Below are 27518 nucleotides of genomic sequence, written 5' to 3'. Positions count from 1 at the left end.
GACACAGGGATGAGGACTGGGGGGGCGGGAGGAAATGGGAGGGAGGTGGGGAGACGGGGCGGGGGGCTGGGATGGGAGAAATACACAAAAAACTGCACTTGAAAAATAACTAAATAAAATTTAAAAAAAACCAGAGATATCAGATTACACACAAAAGCAATCTTTTTAATTCAACTAATAAAGATATTTTCATAAAAAAAGACACAGAGTCTAAATCATTCAATATGTTAAATCGTGACCCTCTGTTCAGCCTAGAATGTAGAGGTGCCTTATGAAAGAAAGCTTAGAATCTCCCCACAGCCAAACACAGATGACAGGTGGGTGGGGGTTCACTGCCCATGACAGCATCCGTCTCAGCAAAGCTCCTGCCAGTCACTGCCACCTGATGTTTTCATCCCAGATGCTGAGATATGCAATCCCTAGTGATTTTAGAACACACTGATTAGATTTAAGTATGTATACGCCTGAAAAGTTAAAATTGGTCTAGTACTCTCAAAGAACCCTGACAACATTTTTCAAATCAAACAACATTTGTCCAGCTGCGTGTTTATTTGAAATGTGGGTGCTGAAATATTTGATCTACATCCTGGCTCTGTGGTTTTCTAGTTTCCTACCCTCTAATGCTGGTATTTTTACTTAAAAATCAGAGTGGTACTAGTATCTGAACCTCATTGTTTTTGTGAGGGTTAAATTTAAAATCTGTATGAAGTTCTTATACCAATGCTTGGCTCATAGATATTCATAAGTGAATGTTAGAAACAATGTTAATGTTAGGAATAAAGAAATGGGTCAATCATGGACAAATAATGGAAGAGAAGCAATACACATGCTTGCAGAAGCACCGGGGTGGGGGGGGGCATTTGAAAACTGGACTTGGCCTGGGGAGGTTGGGCTGTGACTCAGCCTGGCTTTCCCCAGCTTGCTCCTCAGGTGTGATGCTATGGGTCCTGAGAAAACAATGTAGTGTCTCGGGGTCTCCATTACATCATTTGTCAAATAAGAATGTTGCGGAAGATATTATTTGAGATGACTTTTAACTCTAGAACTAGTCTGACTTATTTATAAAAAGAGGGTTTTAGAAATAATGCTTCATATAAAATACTAGAAAATTTGTCACTACAAATTTATATCTTCTTCCATTTTTCATAATAGTTCATCTGTTTGTAGCTCATCTCTGGAACACTGCATTTTGCTTCTCCCTACATCAGTATTTTGCACAATTCTATGTCATTAAAATGATCTGTGCATCCATATATTAATGTTTTATTTCATTATTATGAACATTTGTTTCAAACTGGAATCCTTCATTAGAGTGCAACATTGATTTTGGTGATATTTTCATTTTCTCATGGAACAGTTGTTAATATACCACGCCTGAGGCAAAGGCTAAATTTGACACCTTGGCCTATCATTTCAGATGCTTCACAAATGTTATTTCCAAATTCATTCAGCAGTGTAGTCCTAACTTGCCACTCATGCCGTGCCTCTTCCTCTAATGTATTATGATATTGTTTTAAATGGCCCTATGTACATATTTTGCAAGTATTCTCTTAACTTTTAAATAACCTATACTTTATACTATAAGAATTTATCTTTGGAATGAATATGCTAAAAGGTTAATAGTGATTGACTCTGGATATAGTCATTCTGAGTGACATTTTTTTTCTACTTACACTTTCTGTACTTTTCAGATGTTTTACAGTGAATGTTATATCATTTCTATAATTAGAAAAAAATAAATTTTTAAATTTTAAATCTTTGTCTTTGGATTTTCAAACTCTTATCAATAATTCAAAGTGGGTGTCATATATTTGTTGAAATTAAATAAAATATAAAATTATATACTTGAAATTATACAGTAGCTTCGTTAAGAGGGAGAGTAGAAAAAATAATTGTATGATTTTCTTAACTTCTGAACAGTTATGAAAGACTGAGAAATGATCATAGATTAGACAAAACCCATACTTTTTCACATTTTAAAAGAACTTAAAAGAGTCATAAATAAAAATATTATTGTGTATGTTCAAATCATTGTGACTAATAAAATAATAATTGAGAAAAATCTCCCTGGCCTAAGAAGCTCCAGATTGGAGAAAGGGATATCAGGGGATTGGGGGACATTCTACTTAGGCTGAAAAGTACATGTTCTTAATTACCGTAATTTCAGCTAAATCAAATTTTTGTTGAGGTACATGAATAAAAAGGAAATGTTGAATAAAAGGTAACCTTCTTCATATGAGACGCTACTAAAGAGATTTATAAGGATTATTTGTATCTCTACAAATATTTGTATAGCATTATGATACTATGAGCAGTCCAAAACAATACATATACAGGATAAACTTAAGAAGAGAAATTATATTGATTTCTATCTGCCCCCAATATTTCTATTGTAATTCAAAAGAAAATCATAATTGCAGAGTAAAGAGTGCGACCATAAAAACTTAATGGAAAAAAATGGTTCCTGGGAGCACATGTAATTCCAACTCTGCTATCATGTAATATGTAAATGAGCACATTTTTTAAAAGTTCACCTCTCATTTTATGGAAATACTAAGATATTAGTAAAAGTAATTTGAAATATCTCAAAATTTAAGATGAAAAAAATACATATTCTGTATGAGTATAAATGAACTCCCATTCAGTGGTATCATAAAATGTCTGATTTTTTTCATCTATTTTTATTTCTCAACATGATTTAAATAGCCTATTGTGTTTCTTGGTGAAGATTAAGTTAAAATACAAGTGACTATCACTTTATTACCAATGTGAAGTATAAAAACATGGTAAATCAGTGTTAGATACATCATTTTACATCAAACTGTTACTTGAACTGATATGATCCTATGTTTTACCTTCTAGCATAAATCTGAGTGTGGATGAGAAAATATTACTGATGTTAAGAAAATAAAAGTTTAGAGTGTCTGTCTAGGAAACTAGTTACTAAAACTAGTAAATGGTTACCAGAGGAAGGAGCGTTTAAGTCAAGCACAGCTGGCATGTAAAATTTCCTGCCAATGGCTCAGTCATCACTGCAGGGTGGAATTCAATGGACCTTAGATGAGAGGTTTGAAGCCTTCTGGATACTGAGTACCTTGGCACAGATTTCAGCACTAGATCTTTGATTCAATCAAAGACAATAATAGTTTGCTTCTTTGCTGTATATGTAGTTTCTTCTCTTTAACACTAATCTTCAGAGAAACCGTAGAACAGTGCTGTTAATACTGCATATGACCATTTTCCATGTGAAATGAGTTGAAACATGAAAAGGAAGACTGGCTTTAACAAAATAAAGAAAAATTGTCAAGAGGGAGTGGTATTTTTGGACTAGCAAGGAATTACACAAGCTAGCTATTATGTAGTTAATAAAAAATGATCCTGAGTAATATGAGACAGTAATATGTACCTTAGTTTTGATCAAAAAAAGGGGAGTAATAGAAATCTAGAATAGGGCACTACTTCCACAGCATGAACACAGTGAAAGCTATCCAGAGTAGTGTTTGAAATGCCATTACTGGCTCAACAAAAATATCTTTCCATGGATATTTTTGAATGCTTTCATTTTTATTAGTAATAACTAACTTGTAACTATACTCTGATATCTAGAAGTAATAAGCTATTAATAATATTGGTGTTTTTTAGTTTTATCCTTCAATACATATAAATAACAATGATCCCAAAATGACATTAGGAAACAATACAAAAGAAAATAAAATAATGAAAAATAGAATTCAAAAACATAAAGTGATTAATATAAAAAGATAAAGTTCTTCAAAGTTGAATATTTATCATAAACTGTGGAAAACACCTTGGAGCCTCGGTCGCTGCAGCCTCAGTGGTAATTGAAGCTACATGGTTAAATCACGCAAAAGCCAGAGAAGCTCTCTGGGACAGAATAACCCCTTGTGTAAAGCATCACATACATGAACGCACAATTATAATTCTGACTTTTCGAGTAATATACTTTTCAAACAATTCATCATTTTAATTGGAAATTTGAAGTTATAATGAACGATTAGCTTTCTCAGAGAAAAGGAAAAAAGCAGATATTCAATCTGTAAATCTAAAAGTTGGCAGCTAATAATTTTTCAACCTTAATTCTAAAAGTACAAAACCAGTTCTATGGCCTTTGTTCTAAATATATTGAGTTATCATTACACATTTACTATTAGAAGTGATTAATTATTGCCTAAATTAGTGAACAATCAATGTAGGTGTTTTAAATCACAATGCTAATTTTCTTAAAGTTTGCATAGTATGTGATTACGAGCAGCCTGTCTGATGCTCTGGAGCCCCTGAATTGATTCTGTAGGTGATGTATGGTCCATAATTGAGTGTGTGTTTTAGCAAGGTGGAGAGGAAAGGGATGGGCCAACAGCAGTGAACTGTGAAAGGAAAAATGATGGGTGATCCAGGCCAATGGGGATGGAGAAGGGGAATGCAGACGTATTTCTAAGGCAGAGAAATTCATTCAATGTGGGGGAGAGAGCGGTCTCTGTGACAGCACTAGGGTGATGGGGGTAGTCGTGATAGTGATTGCAGTATTAACCACCATGCACTTGTGGTTAAAATAAATGTTAATTTTGTATAAGAAAACAAAATCAATGAGATAGCACTATACAACCATTAGAATGACTAAAATGAAAAAGACTGGCCAACTGTTGGTGAGGATATTAAGCAAATGGGACTCTCAACACTGCTGGTGGAAATGCAAAGTGGTATAACACCTTGGGAGAACAGTTTTGTGGTTTGTATGGTTGCCTCTCCTGTGTCCCCTGCTGGGAACTGTGGTACAGTTACTAATAACACCGAGCATGTTTTCTATGTGCTCACTTGGATATCCTTTATGGTGATATGTTTGTTGAAATATTTTGCCCAGTTTTTTTAAGTTGCTTTGTGTGTTTTCTTATTGTTGAGTGGAGAGTTCTCTTCTTATTGTGATTACAAGTTCTTTAAGATTGATTTTCTACTGATTGTGCATAAAATTTTTCTGCTTCTTTGGCTGGATAACTTGTGATGTGCTGTTTGACATTATGAACTTTTCCTTCTTGGCTGCCATATTCCTACAGATAGTCTTGAGCCTTGTTCTGGAATGCATTTATGTTACTTGAAAACATTTGACATTTTTCAAGTCTTGCTTTTAAATTTTCTATGTGTGGCCAGAACAGTCTTTAATCTAGGGTTAATTGCTCAGCCTATCTTCAGTAATGATGCAGATAGAAATTGAGCCCTGGCTGGTGTAGCTCAGTGGATTGAGCGTGGGCCTGCTAACCAGAGTATCGTGGTTCAATTCCCAATCAGGGCACATGCCTGGGTTGCAGGCCAGTTCCCAGCAGGGGACACAGGAGAGGCAACCACACATTGATATTTCTCTCCCTATCTCCTTCCCTTCCCCTCTAAAGATAAATAAATGAAATATAAAAAAAAAGAAATTGAGGTTGTTTACTACCAACAAAGCTCACCAAAATGAATTTTTAAGATATACTTTATGGAGAAAGAAAATGATCTCAGGAAGAAAGTTGAGATCCAAGAAAAAATGGCATATAAAGAATGCTATAAATATGTGGTTTAAAATAAACAAATTAAGATTATCTTAATATAAAAAAACATGAAAAATGTCAGATAGAATAATTATCCTGTAAAGTAGGAAAAATAGATAATCCAAGTTAAAGCATTATAAAGGGTCTTTATATATTTTTTCAGAAGAATGAAAAAAATAATTAAGTATAATTAATTACAGATTGCTAATAATACTAATTTAATGGCTAAATTAAGTATACGTCTTGTAATTTCTTTTTTAAATTTTAATTTTTAAGGTTTTATTTATTTATTTTTAGAGAGAGGGGATGGGAGGGAGAAAGAGAGGGAGAGAAACATCAGTGTGTGGTTGCTTCTCACGTGGCCCCCCACTGGGGACCTGGCTCCTGCAACCCAGACATGTACCCTGACCAGGAATTGAACTGTTGGCCCTTTGGTTCACAGCCCGTGCTCAATCCACTGAGCTACACCAGCCAGGGCCATCTTGTAATTTCTAGGATATCACTGAAAGAATAAAGTAGCATGCAAATGGAATGGGGAGGAACTCAGTTCAAAAAGAAGCAAAAAAAAAGTTAAACAAAAAAAGGAACAAAAAAGATGATATAAAGGAGGAAGCAATAAGTAAGATGGTAGAACTGAATCTATATGCATCGGGTATTATAATCAATATATAATTAAATTACATATTAAAAGATTAAATTTTTGACACTGAATTGAAAAAATCCAGCTATATATATTTATATAAATGTATAAAGGTTAGCAAATACAAAAGATAGTTAAAAAGAAAAGAACATAAAAATATATACCATATAAATAACAAGCTTGATCTAATGGCCCTAAATAACAACACACACCAAATGTGGAGATAAGTGTCTGTTCCAGAAAACATGGAATATTTTAAAAATCAGTCAAATAGAACTCAGTAAATTGCAAGCTACCAAAATAATATACATCACATTCTCTAGCTATACCACAAAATTTAGAAATCAATGACTAAAAGAAAAATTAAAATTCACACTTCTGTTTATTTATATTTCTAAAGAAGAAATCAACACAAAATAAGAAAATATGTGGAACTAAATAATAATTTAAAGAGTTGTAATAACTTGTTTGATTTAGATGAAGAAGTACATAGAAATTATAGCTTTAAATGTTTATTTAAGGTATATTTCTAAGAGTTAAGCATTTTAAAATTTCAAAGAAAGTAAAAGGAAATGAATTAAATATACTACAAAAATAATTGTAAAAAAATTTACAATACAAAATACTTTTTAAAGATTCATGTGTTTGTCCTTTGAAAAAAACAAATGAAATTAATAAACTTCTAGGAAAATTAATTGATACAAAAAAGACACAAATAGATTATCTTAGAAATTAAAAAAACATAATTTCATATAGAGCAGATATAAAAAGTAAAGAAATGTTATAAACAATTTTATGTCAATAAATTTGAAAATAGTTAAAATCAACAAATTCCTAGAAAAACAAAACAACAAAATGATTCAAATAGGAAACCTGAATGGTTCCAAATTCTTAAATATATTCAACTGAAGTGTACAAAGAATAGTTCATTCACATGGAAAAAATAATCTGGAGCCAGCTTCACATTGCACACAGAATTCATGCCAGATGCATGTCATACTTTCATGAGAAAAAGTTTCACATTTTAGAAGACATATTATGACTTAAGAGAAGCAAAGATTTCCTAGACAATATATATATATATAAGTAGTAAAATAAAGAAAAAACATTGATATATGTGACTATATGAAGAGCTTCTCTTTATCAAAATTATAACTACAGCTATATTTCCTAATCCAGCATCCAATTCAATATTAAATATTCTATGAAGTTCAAATATTGTAAAACTTCAAATTTCTTTAACCTGGAACAATCACTCATCCTTTCTTTTAATTTCTTGGCTTTAATATAGTTGAAGATTACAAAAATTATTTTGTGGAATCTAGTTTAGGTTTGTCCAATATCCCCTTGTGATCAGATTAAGGTCGTATATTTTTGGCAAGAATATCACAGTAAACCTGTTCATTATTAAAACAGTGAAAAGCCTAACTGCACCAAAAAATATTTATAAATCTATAATTAAAAACACAATTTGTACACTTCTGTTATTTTTGGAATGCTGGGAGTGCTAAAATGTTTTATAAAAAAAGTACGGGCATTTCTTTTTTTTTTAAACAGAAAGTAATAGGAGGGAACATTGTGGAAAATAATTACAAAAATGTAATGACAGTCATAAGCAAATAATACAAATTTAATAGAATGAGAAATGAAATAAATATTTTCTAAAAGGAAAGCGTCTTAGATAAATTCACTAATAAAGTAGGTTTTTCAAGTGGACCTTAAAAGATAGCTGGGAATAGTGGGCAGGGCACTCCAGACAGAGAGGGCAGCAAGAGAGCAGTGGTAGGAAGGTAGAAATGGTCGGCTGGGTTTGCTCAACAGGAGGACAGGCAATCACCCTCGTGTGCAGGGTGTGCCTGCCAATGACAGAAACACCCATGATGGAGCCACACATTGGAGGAGCTGAAAGGTCATGTGAAAATGATGGACTTGATTTGAAAGGCCTCGCTGACCAGGGAACCCGAGTTCTTACAGCACTACACGGCTCTGATGGAGGAAAGAAAAATAAATGCTTCCACATAGTTTGTTTCTGATGTGTGGCTGTTGTTTCTCTTGTTCTGTTTTTCCAATAACTCTACTATTACATTGCTATTCTTTATTTTAGGCTTTTTCTGTTATGCTTAATGAAGCTAAAAATTTAAAATCCTGGGTTTGGTAATATAAAAACAAAAATTAAAATATTAAGGTTATTTATTTTAAAATTAGTAGCTTTCCTACTACCATTACAGCTATAATTTGACAAGAAATATAATAAATATGAAATATTGAAATATGAAATGAATATGAACTATAAATGTATTTTAATATAATTTTATTGTTTAAATACATGTTTTATTTTATTTTAATGTAAATACAAATAAAATAAAATAAAGCTCAGGGAGATCTGCAATTGTTGAGAGCAAACCAGGGTGCCTAAGAAGGGTCCAAAGGCAAAAGATATAAGAATAAAGAGCAAAGAACACGGAGAAAGAAGACCCAGCAGACGTGGCCAGATCACAGAAACTGGTAAACTGTTTTTTAAGGGGATGATTTATAAAAAATGAAGTACAGTGTGGTAACACTCAGAATTGATGGTTGTCTCCACATAAATTTGGGATCAGATCATTTGTATTACATATACACAATGCTGCATGAAACCTGCACGTGTGGAAAAACTCAAAGCAGAAAATGAGCTAAAAATACAAAAAAATAAAGAAAGAGAAGACAGAAGATGGAAGAAGTATGGTCAAAATGATTATACTACACAGAGAAAGGTGGGAAACACATAGAAGTTTGTATTGAATTAATCCAAATTTGGGAATTGAAGAGGAAAAATTTAGTTTTCAAAATTTCTTAAAAGAAAAGAAAACCCTCAAAAGAAAAAACAAAAATGAATCAGATTAAACATGATTTACTGTATCTTTTTATCGCATTAAAAACTTTTCTCTGGAACCTTGATTATTGATAAAATATCTTTTTTTTTCGTTAATTTTATCATGTTTTCTGATTTTTCTTTCTTATGTGTACATGCGAGAACATTTAATTATTTCCATGACCATCTGGGCATTGTATTGTTCTCTTTATCATGCCATGTTTCTGAATAGTTTTCTTTCTCTTTTATATGATTTCTCTATGAGATGGAGAGAAAGTAGCACAAGGACAGTAAAAATTGAATTCCACATTGTTCATCCTATTTCACCCATCTTTGGAAAACAGGGCTTCTTGAATTCAACATGAAACAAAATAGTTTTGCCAACTACTTAAGCTATTCATTAAAACACACTTATTATTGTATAGACTGTAGTAATTAGTACCGAGTTTGTCAAGGAACTCAATCCATACATACAAATCATTTTATGCATGGTTTGAAAACTGCTTACAGATCTATATTCTGGTTGCATGCTTGTAGTTAAGAAAAATGTATCATCTTTGAATGTGTTTCCTATGCACATTTTTGTGTTTTTCATTTGGTATGTTGGCCTAAGTTACTCTGAGAAATCACAGTCTAAAATTCGAATATGGAAATATGAGAACTAACAATGTCTTCAAAATAAGCCTACTTTTCCATAAACCATAAGCTTATTTCTACTCAAATAATAATAAGAAAATAATTGGAAGATATAGCAGAATACCACTGACATAATGACCTAAAGGTACTCATCATAAAACAAAACAACTAACAGGGTTTTTTTTTGTCAATATTGTTATGTAATAGTGACAGCATAATTTAAGTGGCCAAATAGAAATGATGAGTGTGGAAAGTCATTCAAAATTTTGCCACAATTGATTGTGTCCCTCTGTCTTAGGGGAGAAAATTAGCACAATTACTTGTGTTTTATGTGCATTTGATTATAATTTTTAATAATTTCTAGTTGCAACATTTTTCCTTTTCAACAACAACAACAAAATATATACTTGGGGCATACCAAAAAAAAAAAGAAGAAGAAAAAGAAGAAGAAGTAACAAGAAACTCGAGGACTGACAGTTTCAAAATTCTAATGTGCAGTCAACATTTCCTCTTTTTATTCCTGAAAGTCATCCCAAACCACTGAGAATAAGAAACAATTACGCAAATGCCCTATTTATTAAAAATAGAAAACAGTGACATTGTAGCTGGCCAGGCCATGGAATGGTTCCCAAATCAGTGATGGTGTGCAAAGGATGTGCAGGAGGGGACAGAGAAAAGGAACCTTGAAGAAGTCATCTAGAAACTGTGGGTTTCTTTATTTTAATTCTTTATTGTCATTCCCACCCTTGATCCTACCCCCCCTTTGGTTTGTCCATGTATCCTTCATACGCGTTCCTGAAAACCTTTCCTCCTTTTCAAGAACACTAACAAATACACCTTCTTCTAAGGTTAGGAGCCATACATTTTTTAATTGTAGACATGATGCAGCAGTTTCAGATAGAAGCATTTGTGAAAGCAATTTGGTTCCAAAAGCAGAGAAAGTAGGGCTAAATGAGGAACTGTACAGAAAAGACACATTTGCAGAAAGCAATCTACATCTGTGGAAACAGAGAAGTCAAGTCTTTTACAGCAAGGGAAAAAAAATAACGGAACAAAACACACAACAAAAAAACCCACATTGCCTATCATCATTGGCTAGACAAAAAATAAAATAAAATAAAACCTCACTTTGTTCAATGGTACAAAAGAAAAACTGGGCAACCACAGGATCTATAAAAAGATACTACAAGGTAAAAAGAAGGAGCAAAAAAAACCAATAGCATATCAGAAACACACACTGAAAGCATGTTGCCATAGAGAAGTGAAAAAATATGACCAAACATTTTACCATGAATTTTAAAAATATACTAAACAGCAACCACTGCTGCTTTGAAGCAATTACATAGTGCAGAATGCACTAAGGGGTTAAGGAGAGGTTAGCAAGACAAGAATGAGAGATGAACTCTAAACTTTCAATGCTCAACTAAATGGTATAATGGAAAAGAGTGAAAGTATCATGAAATGAGTGGGGGAGGGAAGAACACTGAAAGAATAAGAAGATAGCAAAAAGTGAAGTGATAATTACAAACTAAATCATGGATATCAATAGGGAATCAAAATGAATTAGAGAGGAATTGTTGAATGTATCACAAACAAAATAAATCCAACCTATACATAAAAGGAATCCTGAATAACAATATCATTGTAAGAGAGGCCAAATATTGACAGCTATAACTCCAGAATTTGCTCCTGAAATGAAAGAAGACTTGAATCTACATCTTGAGGAGGTGGGAGGGGACTTATAAAAAAGTAATCATGTCTCTGGGCAAAATAGTCCAGAATAGTCAGCACTAAGATAACATTCTAGTGAAGTCACTAGAACTAAAATACAAATGAAGGATTCTTTAATTAGCCAGGCAAATAGGACCTCCCTGAATACTACAATTCTAGAAGAAAGAAGAGCAACATTGTCCTCAGTGAAACTGTACTTCAAGTACAAGGCAACATACAAACACTTTTGAACATGCAAGATTTCAGAAACACTGCTGCCAAGGGCCCTTCCACCGGAATCTCTGAGAGGTGACATCCAACAAAGAGATGTTTCAAAAATCAGTAACAAACTTGCCAACACTGTAAGATCTTTTTGGAAGCAAATCCTCCCCTAGTGAACAGTGGAGGCTTGCAAACCACTGTAGCTCTTCACGGCTTGACTGCAACCCCACGAGATGCTCTGATCCAGAACCTCCCCCAGAAGCTGCTCCTAGATTCCTCAGCCATAGAGACTGTGATAGAGCCAAAGTTTGTTTATTCAAGTTGCTAAATTTTAGGGTAACTTGTTAGACAACAATACATAACTGAAACAAGGCTTTCAAAGTATTGAAGTTGAAGATGTTAGAATGCTGGAAGTCAGAATTTTTAAGGACAGTTGTTGATGTGCTGTGAGTCCCACTGTCCCTCACAGTTAAGACTGAGGGGTACCACAATCCCCATGCATAATGATTAGGGCTTCCAGCAAATTATTTGGGATTGATATGTGTTCTCCAGATGGATAGAACACCAAGACCCATGCTAGACCCATGTTTGAAAATGATTAAAGACAAGAGGTGTGCATGCAGGGCTGCCCTGAGTGCAGGATGTGGTGCTTACCCTGGCAATGGCTTGCATGTGCATTGTGTCAGGGCTAGAGGCAAATGAATGGTTTTGCTACAGTGGGATGCCATTTGTTGCTGGTGGGAGTGGGAAGCCATTTGTTGCTGGTGGGAGTGGGAAGCCATTTGTTGCTGGTGGGAGTGGGAAGCCATTTGTTGCTGGTGGGAGTGGGAATCTTACAGTATTTTCTAAAGGAAAAGAATTATTCCATTTTTAAAAATTGGATTGTTTGCTTTCCTGGTGTTGAGTCATATAAACTCTTTGTGTATTTTGGACATTAAACCCTTCTTTGATGTATCATTGGCAAATATTTTCTCCCATGCAGTTGGTTCCCTTTTTATTTCAGTGATGGTTTCTTTAGCTGTGCAGAAGCTTTTTAATTTGATGTAATCCCATTTGTTTAGTTTTTCCTTCATTTTCCTTGCCCTGGGGATATAATGAATATATAGGGATATAATGGCAAAAATACTGCTGTGCAAGATACCTGAAATTTTACTGCCTATGTTCTCCTTTAGGGTTTTTTTGGTGTCACAACTTACATTGAAGCCTTTTATCCATTTTGAGTTTGTTCTGGTGTATGGTGTAAGATCGTGGTCTAATTTCATTTTTTTGCATGTACCATTTATTGAAGAGACTGTCTTTATTTCATTGTATGTTCTTGCCTCATTTATCAAAAATTAATTGACCATAAAGACATGGGTTTATTTCTCTTAAACCCATGTCCTTATGGTTCATTAATCAAATATAACCAGAGACACTGAGATTAAGAACAATCAGGTAGTAACCAGAGGGTAGGTGGGAAGGGGTACTGGGGGAAGAGTTTTCAGGAACAACTATAAAGGACACACGGGCAAAACCAAGGCGGGCAGAAGCAGGGGAGGGAGATGGGGATGGCTGGGGCAGATGCAGATGGAGGGTTACATGCAGACAACTGTAATTGAACAACAATAAAATAATTTTTTGAAAAAGACATGGGTTTACTTCTGGGCTCTCTATTCTGTTACATTACTCTATTCTGTTACATTCTGTTCACCTCACACTTCTCAAAGGAGGACATACAGATGACCCAGAGACATATGAAAACAATGCTCATCATCACTAGCCATCGGAGAGATGCAAATTAAAACCACATGAGATACCACTCACACTGGTCAGAATGGCCATCAATGATAAATAAACAGGCAACAAGTGCTGGTGAGGGTGTAGATAAAAGGGAACCCTAGTGCACTGTTGGTGGGATTGCAGACTGGTGCAGCCACTGTGGAAAACAGTGTGGAATTTCCTCAGAAATCTAAAAATGGAACTGTCTTTTGACCCAGCAATTCCACTGCTGGGAAATACCAGACGAATCCTAAAACACCAATTGAAAAGAATTTATGCACCCTTATATTCATAGCAGTGTTATTTACAATAGCCAAGATTTGCATACAGCCTAAGTGCCCATCAGTAGATGAGTGGATAAAAAAACTGGTACATTTACAAAATGGAATAGGAATTCCTACTTTTTCTGATAGCATGGATGGAACTGGAGACTATTATGCTAAGTGAATTAGCCAGTTGGTAAAAGACAAATACCATATGATCTCATTTATAAGAGGAATCTAATTAACAAAATAAACTAACAAGCAAAATAGAACCAGAGGCAAAAAATCATGGAAGAGACTGGCAGCTGTAAGAGGGGAGAAGGAGGTGGAAACTGACTGAAAGAAGGTGAAGGGATTAGTCAAAGAACATGTATGGAAGACCCATGGACATGGACAATGGCGTGGGGATTGACTATGAAAGTGGGGGGTTGGCTGGGTGGAAGGGGGAAAATTGGAACAACTGTAATAGCATAAACAACAAAGTATTTTTAAAAATTAAAGGAAAATATTTTCCTGAGACATGCACAGGAGGATGTGGCTCTGTGGTATGATTTATTGATGATGTACAATTAATGGGGATCCCCTCCTGGTTCCCCAATGTCCCATCCCACCCATCTCACCATGAGAAAAGTCCGTTCTTGTATTTAATTGAGCCAGGATGAAGGCCACAGCCCAGTTTATGTTCCACATTAATGTATGGTCCAGTCTAGTATCTGGCTAGCTTAGTGTGTTTCCAGCTATAATCCATTTCAGACTTCCTCCTGGAGCCTGCATGTGAAGTTGCATGACCATGAGCTACGTGGCAGCTAGGATCACATGGTCATGGAAAAGGGACAAGTAAAAGCACAGGATGAGTGTGGGTCACCCTGGTAAAAGAGAATTGGCCCCCAGCATTATATTAGTTTGGGTGTGTGATGGACCAGTAGCTTTCTCAGAATGGCCAATCAACTTCCCAAACTTTTGCATGCCTCTGGTGGGTTGACCATCCAACCCATCCATTCTTTCCCCAGAATAGACTGACAAGACTCTCTGGTCCAGCACCTCTCCCTGTGCCATTTGAACTTCTATTGGCATGTGCCAGCTCCCCGCTGGTCCCACCTCAAACCAGGTACCGGAGGCTGGAGAGGGAGGATTGTTAACTCTGTTGGCAGAGAAACTCTGTAATCCCCTGGAATTCGAAGCTGTAGCTTCTGGCTAGTGGGCAGACAGGTTTATTCTTCCCTATCTGTTCAACTCAATATCTAGTTCCCTTTGTTCTGTTTCCTACCTCCAATGACAGTTTTACAGATGGGCAGGGTCCAGGTAAGAGAAAGAACCAGTCAGGGGATATCTCAGAGACTTTGATCAAAAGAGACATGTGAGAGAGCCATAGAAACCAACAGTATGCATCTACATGGTGAGTGGGGAGGAAACATTCGTCTCCATCAAGGAACTGCAGGTAGGACATGCTCAGGGAATGAGGGGATCACCAAACAACCCAGAAATATACCCCAAGAAAAAGAACTAGTGCTTACTATCTGATATCACCACTGTAAAATACAACACCCACCTCTTCTCTGTAGAAAGAGAAACTACAGCTGGAACCCTGTGAACCAAAATGCAGACTGAGAAAAGCAGAGAAGGAACCGACCACAGTACCCCTTCCACATCAAGCCTCAAGCAGAAAAGAACAGGGAGGGAGGGAGGAGCTTTCACATTAGTGAGCACTGGACTTTTGATTATTACACAGAACTGTAATTAATTAATGAAGGAGCCTTCATGTGCTGCTCTTTAATGGATATATAATTAAAACTAAATTTGTTATTGAAAATTAGTAAAAATAGCAGTAATTCATACCAATAATAGACATCATACAATTATCAATGCAACAAAAGCTTTGTCATTTTAACCAGACCCCGAGACATTGGACAGCTACCGAGTAGTAACAGAATTACAGCAGATAGTAATATCTCAAGTTAAGTGAGAAACCAGCTTCCGGAACCAAACTCCTGTATAGCAGTATAGCATAACATTTTTGTTTGACCAAGTGTGATCTCATATAAGCTGCTCTGAGAAGTATTTATAAGCCATTTTTAGAACAACTGATGTCTTTGTTGAAATATAGCTAATAATTAAGAATATTTATGCATTTTCAGGAAAGTGTAACATTATAAAATAAATTTGCTTGTATTTTTCTGTTTTTATCGTAACATCAGGTGTCTATTCTTCAAAAAACTTCAGTGTTTTTAATTATAAGAAAAAACAAAAATAAAAACAAATAGATAAAGAAGATTTATAACACTACCTGTGAATAGGATGCTCTCAATTACAGAGATGTAATCTTCAGGTCCCTGCTCAGTTGAGATCTCCCATTTGCTCTCAGAGATGTTTAATAATTTGTAGAATTGATCTGAACTTGTTACCCCACACAGCAGGATAACCACACTTTCTGGTGAATAAAGTACCTTTTCCAGAAACTGACATTTCTTTGGAGTAAGGTCTTCAAGCAGGCTACTTGATAATATCAAAAGTTTGCATTTATAAGAGTTTAAATTCAGCAGTTCCAAATCCTGAAGAGGGCAATTCTCCAGGTGGTGCAACAGGATTCCTTCCCTTTTCACAACGTGTGAGAAAACTTCCCTCAAGTACAGAGCCCATTCCTCAGCATCTTCTTCATAGATCATCATGATGTCTTTTGTATTTTCTGGAAAAAAAAATATTTATTTATTTTCTTATATTTAAAGTGCTGACAGAAGGTTAGATTGTTGTTTTTCAAAAAATTTAATGTGCTGCTTAGGGAATGTATTAATTTGCTTATATAAAAGACTAATAATAAAATTAATATTATCCCCATCATAATCGTATGGGATCAAACTAATCCCTCAGGTGCAACACATTTCACGTACAAATGTGAATCTAAGATGCTCAGCAGAAGTGAGAGACCTGGGGGTAGAATGGTAAGAACATTCTTTGGGATTAGGTGCGCTGAGCTACTAGGCATGGCTCTGCCAGTGACCACAGTTTTACCTAGATTATGGTATTCAACTCCTCTGGGCCACTGCTGTTATTTTTTTAACTAAGTGAAGGTTTGTAAAGAAAAAAACCCTATCCAGTGAATTGGATTATTCTGAGAAAAATGAGAGAACTTACATAAGAGAATTTCAAAATCTTTTTTCCAAGTCAAGATGGGTACATAAAGACAGATTATAAAATTTCCATGCCCAGAAAACCAACAAAATAAAAATTAAAAAAAGAAATTCCATCCCCTGTTGCTAACCCTCCATGTGATCTTCATTTCTATGGTTCACTCCTGATCTAGCTGTCCTCCTAATTTGGTTTTGTTTTAGGTGTGGTTGTTGATAACTGTGAGTTTGCTGTCCTTTCACTGTTCATCTTTTTTATCTTTTTTTTTCTTAGATAGAGTGGGAGGAGGAGAAGGGGGGAGAAGGTACAGAAAATAAGTAGCATAGACAGTAGATAGAAAATAGATAGGGGGAGGGCAAGAATAGTAGGGGAAATATAGAATCTAAAGAACTTGAGACACGTGTTCATGAACTAAAGGGGGGAAATGGTGGGGGAGGGGTGTGCAGGGTGGAGGAGAATGGAGGGGGGGAAATAGAACAAATGTAATGGCATAATCAAGAAAATAAAAATATATATATTTAAAGTAAAAAAAAGAAATTCTGTAGCAAAATACAAATAAAGCAGTACTACCTTATGTCATAAACTAAAAAGTTGATTCGGATAATATAAACAGAAGGTTCTGGTGGGGAAGTACCCACCCTAAACTCAGCTCCCTCCTAGAAGCCCTGGAACTAGTACCAACGAAAACACTGGAGTCACCGAAACAGCCGGGCTTCCTCACTATATAAAAGTATCTCTGAAGACGGATGCTTTCTATTTCAACTCATTGATTCCTACACAATGCTTAGCATAATTTCTTGAAGAGAAATTCAAAAAATATATTTACATATACAGAATGAGAAAAAATCTGGCAGAAAACACATGAGAAACACACACTAGTTGTGTATGAATCACCAATAGAGTTGTTATTCTCTATGTAGTATCTCACTCAGCCTGAATACTAAATAAATTCTTGTTGAACAAACTCAGACATGGTGTTATAATTCAGTATTTTGATGTTTGAGGAAGAGTAGAAAAAGAGTTTCTTTATATTATAACCAGCTAGAGTAACTTTGCATAGTTATAAAATAATTACAGTAAAAATTGTATTAATAATGTTTTAAATGATCAAGTGCTTAACATAAGCCAGGACTCTTCATATTTTACATATGTTATTCACTTAATTCTCAAAATTACTGCCATTAAGGCAGTAAATGTTAGTCACATTTTACAGATGGGAAAATGAGATTGCTGTTGGAATTAGGATTCTGATGCAGGCAGTCTGACCCCACAGACTGTACTTTTAGTCTAATAGCAAGGGACACAATAATATTATTTAGAAGACTCTCAGAGATTCTTTGTACTCATATGGGCTACATATAGCCAATATTAAGCACCCTATAAGTTAATCTCAAATATGCAAAGTATGTGACAGCTTATTGGGAATCTGATTTCCTCTTAAGAGAAAAGAGGCTAAAGATATGACACACTCTAAGAGTATGGTTATCTATGAAGAATTCATAGAACTTACTTCTGGACTCTAAAATTTAAATCAGTAAGAGTATAGACTAAGCTGTAAGGTATGCGAAAGTGCAGCATGAATACTCCCGCGTTGTATAGTTGGCCATCACAGCATCGTAGAAGAACAATCATGGGAAATCAATTCTAGATTCAATCATAACCTACTTTTCAAAACTTACTGAGAAAAATTACTCATTATCAATACTTTATGGCTATTTTTATGTTTAAATTGTTTTCTTTTTAAATTTGTGTTGGCTTATACTTAGTCAATAATCATTGTTTGACAATATTTCAAAATCTGATACTTAGTACATAGTTGCTGTTTGATGGATTTTAAAAACTTGAAGATTGTTATTAAATGTCATCCTTTCCTTCTCTTTAGATTAAATTATTTGGTTCTTTTAATGTTTAATTTTCTCAATTATTATTTATTAAAACTTTCCATGTACCAGATATGTTGCTAAGTATTTAACATGCATTAGTTTATTTAAAATCCATAAAACTCATGAAGTTAGCATTATTATTCTTATTTTACTGATAATCACATTGAGTCTCAGCAAGGTTAGGTAAATTGTCAGAGCCATGAAGATGGTAATTGGTATTTCTGCTGCCTTCTACTAATTTTTTTTGTACGAAACTGTGTTGAATCAAACTATGAAAGTTGATAAAACATCTTTTTATAGTCATGTTTTCTTTTCCCTTATCCTAGAAAATGCAAACTTGTCCTTGAGTAACATGTGAAGTATAGACCTAACAATAGTCCTCTGTGAATTCTCAAGAGGAGCCTTTTGACTTTGCAATGCACTTACTTTTATACATGTGAACTAAATCAAATTAAAATCGCTATTCCGCCTATTTAAGGAGGGTTATTGTCATTAAGTTTGGCCATTTTAACAGGCTGTGAAATGAAATAATAAATAATGAACCTGAAATATAGAAACACAAAATTTTCATTCCTAGAAAGCTTCGATTTGCAATTAAGTTCTGCAAATAAATTATTTTAAATGTAAATTTCTAATCTAGCAAAATAAAGTAAGTGATAGCATATACAAAAAATAGAGCAATATTAATTCCTGTAAATGTACTTTCAGGAATAAAATGTTCTTTCAGATTTCATAATGATACATTTTTTTTCTCTCTTTGGATGAAGAGGTAGGTGGAAATGCTGTGCCTTCTCTCACAACCAAGTTTAAAAACAACAAAGTTTTAGCAACAAAAATGCAGCTAAACCACAGAATATTGAACTATATGGAAGTCTGACCACAACGAACCCTTCAGCCAAACCAGTAAGAGGGGCAGAGTCAGCAACAGAGCAGGGTTGGGCAGGAAAAAGCCACCAGACCAACCCAGGTGCATGGTATGACCCAGGCATGCCGGCAGCTGCGGGCGGATTCCAGGTGTGGAGTATCAGCGGGTGGACCCACTGAGAGCTGACCAGGGTCACACATTTGCGTGCAGATAAACCAGTGAAGGAGTGAGCAGTGAGACAGACCACGCAGGCCCCAGCGGCGGGAAGCAGCAGAGGAGACCGCTATTGTTGTTCTCTGACCCTGCTCCCACATAGAGTGTCATAAACCAGTGACCTGGGTGGCCCCACCCTGGTGAACATCTAAGGCTCTGCTCCTCATATGTAACAGGCACAAACAGATGGCTCAAGAACAACTCAGAACCCCAGAGCCGATAAATCTAAGCGATGAAGAAATAGCCAAACTTTCAGATGCACAGTTCAAAACACTGGTGATCAGGATGCTCACAGAACTGGTTGATTTTAGTTACAAATTAGAAGAACATATGAAGGCTAAACGAATTGAAATGAATGGAAATGCACAGGAAACCAATAGTAATGGAAAGGAAACTGGGACTTAAATGAAAGGACTGGACCAGAAGGAAGAAAAAAATGACCAAACAGAAAAGGATGAAGAAACAAGAATTCAAAAAAATGAGGAGAGGCTTAGGAACCTTCAGGACATTTTTAAACGTTCCATAATGATACATTATTTAAACATGCAAAATACTATAACAAACCCTTAAACTTGAAGGTAACCTGTATCAATAATTGATATCAATAATTGTTTTTACACCAAGAACAGACTATACTACATTTTCCAAAAGAATGAGACTGATCATAAATCTAAATCCTTCCTAATACATATCTACATCTTTGATTGGCAGATTTTCTTCTTTTTGGAATAAGATCCCATCTCTTACCCTTAGTTGATTGTGCATCATGAAGAAAGATTGCATGATGCCTTGTTCAATATTATATTTTCTTCTAACTGGTAACCAAAGTGCAGAGAAGAATTAAAAAAAAGAAAATTACAAAGAAATGATTTGCAGCCATAATGGACTCAGTAGTGATTAAAAGGAACATTAATCCTGATATAGTCACACACAAATATATCAGATTATACTCAGATAATATAGTAAATGTAACTGAAATAGTCTTATACTTTGGCTTAGAGCAGCAGGGGAACAAAACTAGGGACTTTCCACAGCATAAAAATAGTGAAACACAGTAAAACTCATATTTCTCCTTCAAGAAAGTTGGCTAATTTTGATTATTCATGGTGGCAAAAAGTATCAGCTGTTTACTGTATATATCTGTCATGCAGCTGCTGCTGATGTACATCTCATATTTTCCTGGACCACCAGCTACATCTTGATGGTTGGTCACTTGATAAGCACACTGACCACTTCCAACCTCTGCACTGCTGCCTGGAGACTTTCTCTGGGGCTAAGGGAGCTGCCTCCACCCTGTGCACCTGCCTGGAAGCTCAGAAGCACTGGGAATTTCGAGAGCTGGGCAGCATGGGGGCAACCCTCAATCAATCAGGGATGAAAATCAGTGTGTAAACGACTTACCATTGCCATCTTCAGTGGGACAATTCTGGGGTTTTTACTCACAGAGTAATGAGAAGGTTCCCAGTGCTATTGAATTGTAATTGCTCATCACATTAATCTGATTATTAATGTACACATTGTTGGTTTTTCTTCCTTTCTTGTCTCACATTTCCCATTTTCTCACTAGAATTTTATGGACTCATCCTCTCAATAAATTATCTGTATCTGTGTTTATTTCTAAGCATCTTCTTCAAGGAAACTATATGTGTGTATATTAATTAACCTACTTCTTCCTTTCAAATACAGGAAAGTACCAACACATTTTAAGATGCTTTTCAGATATGGTGAAAAATGACCAGCAACAGTTATTTTTATACATATGTAAAACTTTCTTCTTTTGTTTAAAATGCAAACCAAAGCTTTTATGCTTCACAGAACAACCTGGGAGGAGAGATGTTTTTCTTTTCTCTAAAAAAAGCATGGTGTTAATTTTTACAGGATTATTTTGCTAACGCCTCCTACTCCTCACATAAAAACTGCAAATGTTCGGCTCCCACCTCTGTCACTGTTTATCACTAATACAAATTGTTAATAGTTCATTTAAGACTACAGACATAAAAAGATTCTAAATCTGTAAGGAGGTTTTAAAATGTTTCAAACTTACTTAGCATAAGTTCGTGAAATTCTGTTTCTCCAATATCCATCTCCTTCCCCAGCTTTTATGTGAATGCACTACAGATTATTAAATCTAAGTCAACATGGACCATAAGACCCCCCCCATTACTCTTAAGAATACTGTGGCAACTAGATCAGGAGCAGAAACATAGAAATGAAGATCACATGGAGGGTTAGCAACAGGGAGTGGGAGGAGGAGAATGGGGGAGAAGGTACAGAAAATAAGTAGCATAGACGGTAGGTAGAAAATAGACAGGGGGAAGGGCAATAATAGTATGGGAAATATAGAATCTAAAGAACTTGAGACACATGGTCATAAACTAAAGGGTGGGAATTGTAGGGGAGGGGGTGTGCAGGGTGGAGGGGAATGAAGGGGGGGAATAGAACAACTGTAATGGCACAATCAATACAATATATTTAAAAAATAATAAAATAAAAATCTTAGTAAAAGAAAAGAATACTGTGGCCAAATAAACTATAATATACTACAAATTTTAGAATGAATTTTGATTTCAGAGAATGTGACTAACATAAAACAAAAATCATCAGAATCAATTAAATATAATAGTAGTATCATCTCACACAATCTCTTAAAGGCTTCTTAGTTCCCCAATGATTTCCTTAGGACCTGAATATTTTTCTGTGACCTTTCCAGAGTGAAACTTCCTCTAAGGATTACATCACCCAGGTTCCCATGGCCACTGCAATGGAAAGCACTGTCAGGACATCAGGTGAGAGAAAGGAACCATAGGGCTATTTATTGGCCCTCTCACTCACTCATCCATTGCTAGTTTGGGCAGTAGCTACTTTCTCTTGTGGACCTTCTGGGGCCTTTCTTCCACAACTCCAGTTTTTGTGCGGCTCTAGCAGCCATGATCTTCCTTCCCTTCTCTCCCAGAGGTAGTACAGGATTCCTGCTGTTAGTCTTTGAATGCTTCCCTGCCTCTTTTTGGGTCTTTTAGTCCTGAACATTTTAGTAAAGAACACCTTTATTAAATTTTTTCAGTTAAAACCTTTGATGGTGGCACCTTTTCCCTGCTGGAATACTGATAAGTGCAGGTACTAAAATGGCCCCAGGAAACAAACTCTATACGGTCGATTTTGGAATTGGGTTGTTCTCATAACTGTGTAGAATGCAAGCAATGCCTTGCCAAGGGGGAGTAGTACACTGGCAACCTATGTCATGCAGAATCACCATAGTCACTCAAATTTGCACTAGGGATTAACCGGGATGGACTGTCAATGGAGGGGAGAGCGGGTGTCTGTGAAATGTAGTCAGTACAGTGGCACTAAGGATTCCAGACATGGAGTGGAGAATAATGGCTTCTCTGACTGTCCTGGAGAGCATGCAAATGCATGAAGACAGAGTTTCAAGTCTAGTAGTAGGCAAAACCCCTAGCAGACATCTAGGAAAATGCGGAATCATAAGACTTAGAGAAGAGATCAGGACAGATATGAGGCTAAGAATTTTAAATGCTTAAATGTTCTTGGCTCTTTCATTACTGGGGGAACCTGTATTTCCTTTTAAAACAAACAAACTAAAACAAAACAAGATAAAAAGAGAGAGTTCTCAAAATTTCACTTGAGGTAATTTTTTTACAAGTGATACCAACTTTTCTCATTAGATATGCCAACACTCCTCACTGTTTGCCTCTAAGATCAATACCTAGAGTTAAACCCCATAAGTGAAAGAAGTATTTAAGAAAAGCTACTTATTTCCTTCATAGAAATTATTATAGGCTTTTGCCAATATGTATTAATATGAGCCTGAAAAGTACATATTGAATGTATGTTAAGAATTATTAGACCAAGAAGGGCGAAGTAAAGACTGGATCTGAATGAATGTGTAAATATAGTTGCATTCACACAGGACTCAGAATTTAATGTTATCTCAAGTATCTGGATTGCCCTTAACAGTCAATTTGAATGGATAATTAAAGCTTGGAGTATGTAGTGGCCTGCAACCAATGGGATTACAAAGTCAATACTTGTCTGCCAGGATGGAAAAAATGGATCTGTAGGTAAACTTTTTCTGTAAAATGCTAGATGCTAAATACTTTGGGTTTTGCAGTCCACATAGAACATCTTCTGTTTTTCTTCTTTCATCATTCTTTCCTTCATTTTCTCCTCCCCTTCCCCTCTCCCTCGTTCTCCTTCTACTCTTAAAAAATATAAAAATGATTCTAATTCACAGGCTGTACATAAGTAGGCCACCAGCTAGGTTTTGCCTATAGGCTGTGGTTGCAGACTTTCACTCCAGGTTGTTCTGACATTCCCTTCTCTAAACGTTAAGAAATTCAGTCATGAAAGCTCTATAGTTTCTGTCTTCTGCAGCCTAGAGACAATGATAAGAACTGGATCTTTGAACTGAACTTAGTTCCATGGGAAATAATGACATCTGAATTAGTAGAGAACGAATAGCAACACTTAATCATTAGAGACAATTTAAGTAATTAGAATTTTTCACTGCAGGGGTCTACTGTGACAAATAGATCTGAGGGTCCTTAGAAATGAGACTCATGAATAGCCCATGAAGTTCCAATTTCACCTTTATAAAGAAAACAATTTTAGAGTTGAGTGCAAAAACGGACTCAAGCAAGGGATTCACAGCCTCCTATCTAGTTTCAGACTCACAGTCCTTTGACTAAGGAAAGGCTAATACTGTCTGAGAAAGGATTCATCTCTGCTGCTAAACATGTATATAATGAATCTTCTTCAAAGCATTCTCCAGAGACCTTCAGCTATGTATACTGTGGAAAAAGGAATAGCCACATCTTCTGGTGCTTTTTAGTTACTGATCTCTATTGACACAAATTCCTGAAGACCCAAAATGCCACAATGGCTCACTGGTAAGTGTGAACTTATGGTGTAAGGTGAATCACACCTTCCTTAGGTATATCTAATAACAGTTTTGGTGGGCCCATACATATATCCTGGGGGTATTTTTAAGCCATGCATGTATAGTGACCATATCTACACAAAGGAAATGGTAGAATTCTTAAAGAGAATATGGAAATTATGGTAGGAAGAAAAAATATGTCTCAAATTGTTCAGCCCCATCCTCCCACCATCATCAAAATAGTAAAGTAAAACAAACACTGGGATAATTATAAATATTTCTGCACCAACAGAAATTTGAATGATGTTTTGAATGATGTAATAATGGTGGTATTTCTTCACTTTTCTGCTTAATTTGCTTGTCTGCAAGCATAAAACAACTGTTGTGTTCACAAATATAATCAGGTATTGGCATCAACTGCCACTGTACCATCTTTACTGGACATGAATGGGTCTGAAGACATACTGGCACCCATCTCAAGTGAACGGTTGCTGCACTACAGACTCACTCATGCTTATCCCCGAAACAGGATGGCGAAAGGAAATGTTCCCACCTGACAGAACCTTGGGCAGTATCTCTAATTGTTCACTTTGCTTTGAAAAAAAGACCTGAGCTATGGATTTACATTGAGGAAAAGAAGAAGGAGTGGAAAAATATATACTTATTTCAGAATTAAAATATATACACTAGGTTATTCATTAAGAAAGCATATCTTTGAAGCATGAGCCTACATGGTCCTTTCTTCTATGCAGTGATATCCTTATATTCTTTGTGGCTTATATAAAGACAAGTAAGAGTTGAATTCATGTTTCCTTGTTTCTTCGTGAGCAATTGGAATCATATAACAAGACCATGGTCACACTGGTGATCAACAAACACTTGCTGATATTTGCTAGGATTACAATTGAGGCCCCAACAGGATCAAGGTTTGACAAGTTTTTATATGGATGTAAGGCAATTCATATTGGAAATATCAATACCTTTTCCTGTGGCAAAGCACTTTTCACAAGCGTAAAATTAATTTCAAAGAAAAAAACATATAATAAAACAAAGTTATGGTAGTAAAGGAAGAGATTGTGAAGATATGGAACAGAGATATTATCTTTGAGTAATTATACCACTAGAATAAAATGACATGAGTATACAGATTTGTCAAATGCACAGAAATGCACATTAGATTGTACCTCAGTATTTATGATTATAAAATAAATCTATAAGAAATTATTAGTAAACAATTCTTTAATTAGTAAAACTATAAAAATTTAAAAACATATGTCAAGAATGGCAACTCCCTAATAAGGTAACTAATAGATTTTAAAATATCTTTTAAACTTCTGGTCAAGAGGAAGGTGTAGGTAGACACGCTTTACCTCCTTGCAAAAACACAAGAAGGATCACAATTTACCTCGAAATAGAAAACACCCAGAACTGCCAGAAAAATCAACCCGTATGGAAGTCTGACAACCAAGGATTTAAAGAAGCCATGTTCATCCAGATGAGTAGAAGGGGTGGAAATGGGGAGCCAGGGCAGACAGGACATGGATGAATACGGCTTCTTTAATGTCACTGTGTGGATGCAGTGACAAGGCCGCAGTAATGAGGCAGTGGTAGTGGCAGCTGGCAGAATAGGCAGTACCATATGCACAAGTGGTGGATAAAAATCAGTAAGGATACCTTGGGTGCAGGTGATCCCAGCTCCAGGCCAGACTGCATAGCCTAGGCAACCAGCTCAGGAAAAATAAAACCTTATAACTTCTGGCTATAAAAATCAGTGGGGGTTGGGTCCAGTCTCTCAGGAGAGTCCATTTAAGGACTAGAATGAACAAAAACCTACCCACAGTCCTAGAATGAACACAAACCTACCCACTCTGAGAACCACCACCAGGGCAACAGCTGGAAGACCATCAGGTGCATACAGGAAGTAGGTGAAGTGACTGGAAATGGAGCAAGTGCCAAGCAAACTGTCAGCAGCCAGGCAGCAGCATTGTCCCCTCTCCAACTCATCCCCCACATACAGAGCCATAAAGCAGTGAAGCAGATTGCCCTGCCCTGGTGAATAACTAAGGCTCTGCCCCCACAACTTAACAGGTACACTAAGACAGGGAGTCAAAGAAGCTCTACCTAATACACAGAAACCAAAACAGGGAGGATGCCACACTGAGAAGACAAATATGGCCCAAATGAAAGAACACAACAAAACCTCAGGAAAAAAGCTAAACAGAATGGAGATAGCCAACCTATCAAATTTATCAGATTTAACATTTATTATATAAGATGTTAAAGGGATTTATTTAATAAAAAGAAGATCAAAACAAGGAACATTAAATGACAACAAACTTATAGCTATCGAGAACAGAATCTAAAAAACAAAAACAAACTAAGCAAACAACAAGAACAGGAACAGAATCAGCAATATGGAAATTGTTTGGAGGGTTATCAGTGGGGAAGGGGAAGGGGGAAAATAGGGTAAATGGTACAGGGATTAAGAAGCATAATTGGTAGGTACAAAATAGACATGGGATGTTAAGAATAGTATAGAAAATGGAGAAGCCAAAGAACATATATGCATGACCCATGGATAGTTCATGGGTCATGAACTTATAGTTCAAAGAACTTATAGTTCATGATCCATGAACTAAGTAGGGGTGGGGGAGTATTGGAGGAAAGTGTTGTAGTGGTAAGTGTATCCCCCTTCTTTGAAAGGGGGATACAGAGTCTCTACTGGAGGCAAATGGGGAAAATTTGGGACAACTATAATAGCATAACCAATAAAATGTACTTTAAAATATTTAAATTCTATTAGCTTTTATGTACCCATATTACCTAACCTAAAAAATAGACGAAGTCAGAATTTGATATAGATCTATGTTAATTAATCAGCAATAATTTTAGCACATCTCTAATCTGAAGTCGTAAATTC

The 27518-nt window shown here is 35.7% G+C and overlaps 1 protein-coding gene across 3 annotated transcripts in view; it reads right to left on the bottom strand.

Moving 5' to 3' along the window:
- The window catches only part of BANK1 (B cell scaffold protein with ankyrin repeats 1), a 299128-nt gene that overhangs the window by 248728 nt on the left and 22882 nt on the right, over positions 1-27518 (bottom strand). For all 3 annotated transcript variants that reach the window (XM_053666388.1, XM_037156882.2, XM_053666389.1), the window contains exon 2: positions 15905-16303. In XM_053666388.1, coding sequence (XP_053522363.1) covers positions 15905-16303 — 399 coding nt within the window. The remainder of the gene's footprint in view (positions 1-15904; positions 16304-27518) is intronic.

Source organism: Artibeus jamaicensis, unplaced genomic scaffold, assembly GCF_021234435.1.
Source record: "Artibeus jamaicensis isolate MK-2021 breed Jamaican fruit bat unplaced genomic scaffold, CSHL_Jam_final contig_452, whole genome shotgun sequence".
In the NCBI taxonomy this organism is placed as follows: domain Eukaryota; kingdom Metazoa; phylum Chordata; class Mammalia; order Chiroptera; family Phyllostomidae; genus Artibeus; species Artibeus jamaicensis.
Note: the sequence above shows the minus strand (reverse complement) of the source record. Positions and strands in the feature narration are given on the sequence as shown.